The sequence below is a fragment of the Etheostoma spectabile genome, chromosome 5, assembly GCF_008692095.1.
Source record: "Etheostoma spectabile isolate EspeVRDwgs_2016 chromosome 5, UIUC_Espe_1.0, whole genome shotgun sequence".
NCBI classification, from domain to species: domain Eukaryota; kingdom Metazoa; phylum Chordata; class Actinopteri; order Perciformes; family Percidae; genus Etheostoma; species Etheostoma spectabile.
The window spans coordinates 36,889,417-36,895,618 of NC_045737.1; the positions used below are offsets into that span (position 1 = coordinate 36,889,417).

The following is a 6,202-nucleotide window of genomic DNA, read 5'->3' on the forward strand; positions in this document are numbered from 1 at the left end:
TTCCCTAGGACCGTCAGTGGCGTCTGGCAGCCCTTCGTCACCGTCGCACCCCTCGGGAGTCCTCTGGACGGACAGGTGGTGCTGCACGAGGAGCAGGTTGGCATCACACACACACACATACATACACTTTAACAATTAATTTAAGTCCTCTTAAAAAGAACAATTTACAGGGACATGAATATTATATTCATCCATCCATCCATCCATCTTCATCCGCTTATCCGGTATCGGGTGCGGGGGCAGCAGGTCCAGCTGGGGACCCCAAACTTCCCTTTCCCGAGCCACATTAACCAGCTCTGACTGGGGGATCCCGAGTCGTTCCCAGGCCAGGTTGGAGATATAATCTCTCCACCTAGTCCTGGGTCTTCCCCGAGGCCTCCTCCCAGCTGGACATCCCTGGACCCCCTCCCTAGGGACCCCCCCCAGGAGGCATCCTTACCAGATGCCCGGACCACCTCAACTGGCTCCTTTCAAACTGAAGGAGCAGCGGCTCTACTCCGAGCTCCTCTCGGAGGACTGAGCTTCTCACCCTATCTCTAAGGGAGACCCAGCCACCTTCCTACTGAAACCCACTTCGGCCACCTGTACACCATAAATGTTATAGGTGCAGTTAAATACATATACAAAATCATGCTCCATTAGCATACAGCAGGTCTTCATACAGAGCATATTTCTCTGTTATTCATGGGTGGAAGTAACAGCGTATTGTCATGTTAGCAAAATACTTTGCTAGCCGTTTAGCCCTCTTTTTGGGCATCCCAAGCTGAAGTCTTCTATACAACCAGTCTGAGACACACACACACACACACACACACACACACACACACACCCCTAACACACCAACCAAACGCACACATATAGTAAGTCAGTCTTAGTATTATTTACTGAAACCCAACTGTACACACACTGACTGTGTTCACATAGTCCAGACTCTTTTGTCTGAGGTCCTTGTTTACTGACAAGTATAACATGTAATGTGACACTGACGCAACACTGGTATTTAAACTTTTTTTCAGAGGACATCCCTCCAGATTTAGAATTGCTTTGCCGCTGTCTGTTTGGATTTAAAATGGCTGGTGGTTAGTGGTTGTCCTCTCTTACCCAAGAGGACCCTGGCTTATGACAGCAGAGCGCAAGACAAGAACAATGCATAGTTAGATATTTCTCCAACCCGTAGACTTGTACAGCTGGTGCATATTAGACAAGAGGAGGACTTCTAAAAATACCGTGGCGATGGATCATGTTACGTCTGCCTAAAAATGAAGAGGTCCAGACAACAGAAAGTTCATTCACAGGTCACTGGCTTTCCAGGGAAATCACACACGCACACACACACGCACGCACACACGCACACGCACGGACGCACGCATGCACACACACACACACACACACATGCACACATGCACACGCACGGACGCACGCATGCACACACACACACACACATGCGCACATACACACGCACACGCGCAGGCACGCACGCACGCACACACACACACACACACACACACACACCTTTGGCCCTTTGCTGCATGCCCCCCCTCCCCCTCCCCTTTCATGTCTAAGTTGTCCTATAAAAATGAATGCCTAAAATGCCCAAAGAATTATCTTAAAAAAAAAAAAGTTGGCAATTAATTTAATAGTTGACAACTAATCGATTAATCTTTGCAGCTCTAATGCACACACAAACATGTGCCAGCAGGCACAGATAAACAAACAAGAAAAATGTCACATACAAGGATATGCAAAGACATACACATCCACATGGAGGGACATACACGTGTGCACACACATGTACACACTCTCCTCCAAAGGCTGTATATGTTTAGAATCAGGAAATGGGGTTTGCCTTCTCTGAATAGCTCATCCAGTCCTCGGTACAGTAGTGTGTGTGTGTGTGTGTGTGTTTCAGGAATGGGAGGCCATAAGGAAACCATTAGCGTGAAGCAGAGCAGCCGGGGCCGAGGCCGGCTCCCCTGTGGCTTCTGCTTATAAAACTCAATTGAAGATGAAGCCTAGTGCGTCACAAACGAAAGCCTTTTTGCACACAGTTCATCCAATACACACTGTATTCACACACACACACACACACACACACACACACACACACACACACACACACACACACACACACACACACACACACACACACACACACACACACAAATATAAATTGAAGTAACAGTGTTCATAGCTGGAGCCAACTCAGATCCAGGGGATTGTCCATGGAGAATAGCACCCTCTGTTGGCCGTAGTAAAGCAAAAGGTTATGCAAAAATAATGCACTATGTCCATTACTTTTTTCCGTCATGGTTTAGAATTAAAAAATAACAAACTCATCAAGAGCACTGGTGCAACGCACTCTTGAGTTGTAATTATGCCAAAACAAAAGCACATTTGAAGTCCAAGAAGGTGTAGATCAAGTAGTGTCAACTTGTGACAGCATGGTGGCCCAATGGTTAGCACTGTGGCCTCACAGCAGCAAGAAGGTTCTGGGTTCCAATCCACGTTGTTCCAGGCCTTTCTGTGTGGAGTGTGTATGTTTGCGTGGGTGAAAAACATGTACTAGGTTTTCCAGTCAGTGCCCTTGATCAAGTCACTGGCTCAGATCTGGAGTTGGTCCCCGGGCGCTGTGATTGGCTGCCGGCTGCTCCGTTGAGGGAAGGGTTAAATGCAGAGAATGAATTTGGCTACGTGTATGTGAAAATAAAGTACCTTTTACCTTTAACAAGACAGAGCTGTAGCAGCCGGATCAAACAGAAAGTAGGGATGGTCCGATACCGATTCTGATACCTGAACTTGCGTATCGGTTGATGCCGGGTACTGATCCGATATCAGGGTGTCATATACTTAATCATGTTTTAACAGCTGTGTTCTACTCTCCCTGTATGGATGTGATATGATTTCTATCTTTGTTGTTGGTCTGGCTCCGGTTAAACTCTTTGTGAAACATGAACAAACACAAACAATAAATGCTACAGAACTTTTCTTTTTTATCCAGTTTGACAGTCAGTTATAACTGAAGAAGAACAGAAATAAACTACTTTAACATAGATTTTCATTTTTTTCTTTATTCCGTGGTATTGGATCGGTGCATAAACTCCAGTACTCTCCGATACCGACCCCAGCGTGTACCGATACTGGTCTCTTTAACAGAAAGGCAATGTCTGCAGGCATGAGGGATGTTTGAGAAAGCACTGTGGCTTCTGCAGTGGTACCAAAAAGAAAACACAATGCAGAAGTTGTTGCTTTTGATTCTTCAGTCATTATTTATTTGTTGATATGTTAGCCCTATTTCTTAACTTGCGCTATTACCTTTTGTCTTAGATTCTGATTTAGCTTTTACTTGTGCGTTTTTGTCTTTTAGTTATTTTCATTGCTGGAGGTGCCAAAGATTTTCATTGCCAATGACTACTTCTGTAACTGTTGTACACAGGACCAACACAGAACTTTAAACCTTGAGTTATTAACCCTAACATGTCCTTCAGAACCGTTTACAGAGGCGGTCTCAGAGTCTTGTACTGCATTCAAATCATATTTGAAAATATGAGATAGTATATTTATATACCATGATGTATTATGGCTCCACTACTCAAAATTTTCTAAATTTAAAACATAGTTCATCTTTGTCAAAAGATCAACCATAAATTGAAAGAAATGTATGTGATGTTTGTAAATAATAATCCAGGGAGTGTTGAATCTAAGACAAACATGTATTGCATTAAGCAAATTGCATAATTGAATGATTCATTTCCTCTTTCTGTCTGTGGAAATGTTTTCCTTTTATGCGGGTTGGGATTTCTCTTTCCGGAGGTTTTAGCATATTTTGATGTTTTGAATCCAGTCTTCTTCTAACATTTTCATTCCGCTTTCTGTCTGTCTTTCAATGTGTCCCTCTGCCAGAGTAACACATTGCTCCATCTGGACATGGTAACGGGTGCCGTGCGGAGGCTCATGCTGTCTCCGGACGCTGATCCGCCTTCTGCCACCAGAGCCTCCAGTTGGTGGAGCAGTAAGGAACCACAGGTCAGAGGTTTAAGTGTTTGGCATCAATCTCCACAGTATTAAGTTTACTTTAGTAGTTTACAACATCATGAACAGACAATCCCCCTTAATTAACTTTACACTAGACCAGGAGCAGCTTTAGCCTCAACGGCTAATGTCCAGCTGAAAATAGGCATCCTAAAATACAACGGTTAACATTAACAGAGTTACATTACATCTGTGATGACAGCAGGCCTAAGCAAAAAGGATTAAAACTTACAAAGACTTGGCACACAAACAAGATGAAGGCAAAGGCATTAAAGCAGTCCATGCAGTAAATACAATACATAGGAGACAAGAGAAAGGAGAAAAGTCCCAGAAGACACATAGACTACAGGGTTTTCCCTGCCATCATAGGTGCACCATCCAAGCCCTTTTTGGCAGCACCTAAGCTGAATCAATGTGAAATGCAGAAAAAAGTGCCAAAAAAGTTGAAAAAAAGCATCAAACTAACTGAAAACATTTCTCTGATCTAATGATTGTTGTTTCTTCAGCAGGTTTGGTTCTCTGCTCTAGCTTTTCCAATCTTTTAGACACCAATACCCCCCCCCCCTTGTTTGTTAAGCGTCCTTGGGTTTGTGAAAGGCGCTATATAAGTCAAAATTATTATTATTATTATTAATAGTAATGGTCCAAAATGAGGTAAAATTGCATTTTTATTTATTTATTGAAAAACATTTGTTTTGGGAAAGACCCCTACAACCAGAGCCAAATATGCGCACCTAAATCTTCAACAAACCCAGGGAAAAGACTGGACATGTAGTTTTTGTAGGACTAGTAATCATCTACACTTTACTAATCATTCCAAAGTGAACGTGTTGTGTATTTTGTGTTGTTTTGCAGGGAGGGCATAAAATGTGCCATGACTTCGCCCACAAAAACTGGCTCCTCTTCTATAAGGAGGAAGGGTAAGCTACTCAGATCTACATGTAACCTGATCTAAACTGTTATTGTATATTACATGTTTCCTTTTTTTATCCAAACAATATGATGGTATTGATAATGTGTATTATTTGCTAGTGCCTGGGCCCCTTAACACAAACTTCAGATAGCTTACCAGGGTGTCCCATGTGCATGTCTGTGTGTGCTTGTTTATGTGTGTAGCAACCAGCTGGAGGTGCTGGATGTGCTGGAGGGCCGGGTTCACTCAATCTCCCTTCCCATCAACCTGAAGTCTGTCTTCCTCGTGGCAGAGGACCGCTGGCTGCTGCTGGAGAGCAAAACCAACAAGTGAGTAAGGGACGGACAAAAATCTCTCCGAGGGTCTAAAGCTTTAAAGGGCTCATATTCTGCTCATTTGCAGGTTCATAATTGTATTTAGAGGTTAGACTTAGACTTAGACTTAGACTTCTCTTTATTGATCCTTTTGGGATGACTCCCGCAAGGAAATTGAAAATTCCAGCAGCAGTTTTAGCAAGAAAAAAGAAATTAAAAAATAGATAAAAGAAAGACAGTATAAAGACAACAAAATAACAATAATGATAATAACAACCATAAGAACATTTGTCAAATAAACAAACAAAAGACAATAAATTATTATTAAAGTGTCAGTGTTGAGTCCAGTATTGAAGTGATAAAGTGATAAAGTGACTAGGTGTGAATTTAAGTCCAGGTGTGCGTGTATGTATGTATGTATTGTATGTGTACTGTGTGTATGTATGTATGTGTACTGTGTATGCATGTATGTGTACTGTGTATGTATGTATCTATGTATGTATTGTCCTCTGCCCTATTTCCTCCTCCCCCCTAGTGAGGAGTTGTAGAGTCTGATGGCATGAGGGACGAAGGAGTCCTTGAGTCTGTTGGTTCGGCACTTGGGAAGGAGCAGCCTTCCACTGAACCGGCTCCTCTGGGTGCTGATGACGGGGTGCAGGGGGGCTGGCATTTTCAGTAATAGCCAGCAGTTTGTCCAATGTCCTCCTCTCTGCCACCGTCACCAGTGAGTCCAGCTTCATGCCGACCACAGAGCCGGCCCGCCTGATCAGTTTATCCAGGTTGCACCACAATAGGTTTACATGGTTTAATTTAAAAAAACAAACACCATGTCTTGTCGTACTGCACATTGCTGCAGCTCCTCTTTTCCCCCCGTGTATTGAGTTCTCTGTTTTAGCTACAGAGTGAGGCATTTCACTTCTGTTCCATCTTTGTTGGGAGTCGCACA

The 6,202-nt window shown here is 43.3% G+C and overlaps 1 protein-coding gene across 1 annotated transcript in view; it reads left to right on the plus strand.

Annotated features, from left to right (window-relative positions):
• The window catches only part of vwa8 (von Willebrand factor A domain containing 8), a 119,578-nt gene that overhangs the window by 78,304 nt on the left and 35,072 nt on the right, over nt 1-6,202 (plus strand). The window contains exons 29-32 of the mRNA XM_032515259.1: nt 1-96; nt 3,901-4,023; nt 4,885-4,949; nt 5,146-5,271. The exon at nt 1-96 is cut by the window's left edge and continues 92 nt beyond it. Coding sequence (XP_032371150.1) covers nt 1-96; nt 3,901-4,023; nt 4,885-4,949; nt 5,146-5,271 — 410 coding nt within the window. The remainder of the gene's footprint in view (nt 97-3,900; nt 4,024-4,884; nt 4,950-5,145; nt 5,272-6,202) is intronic.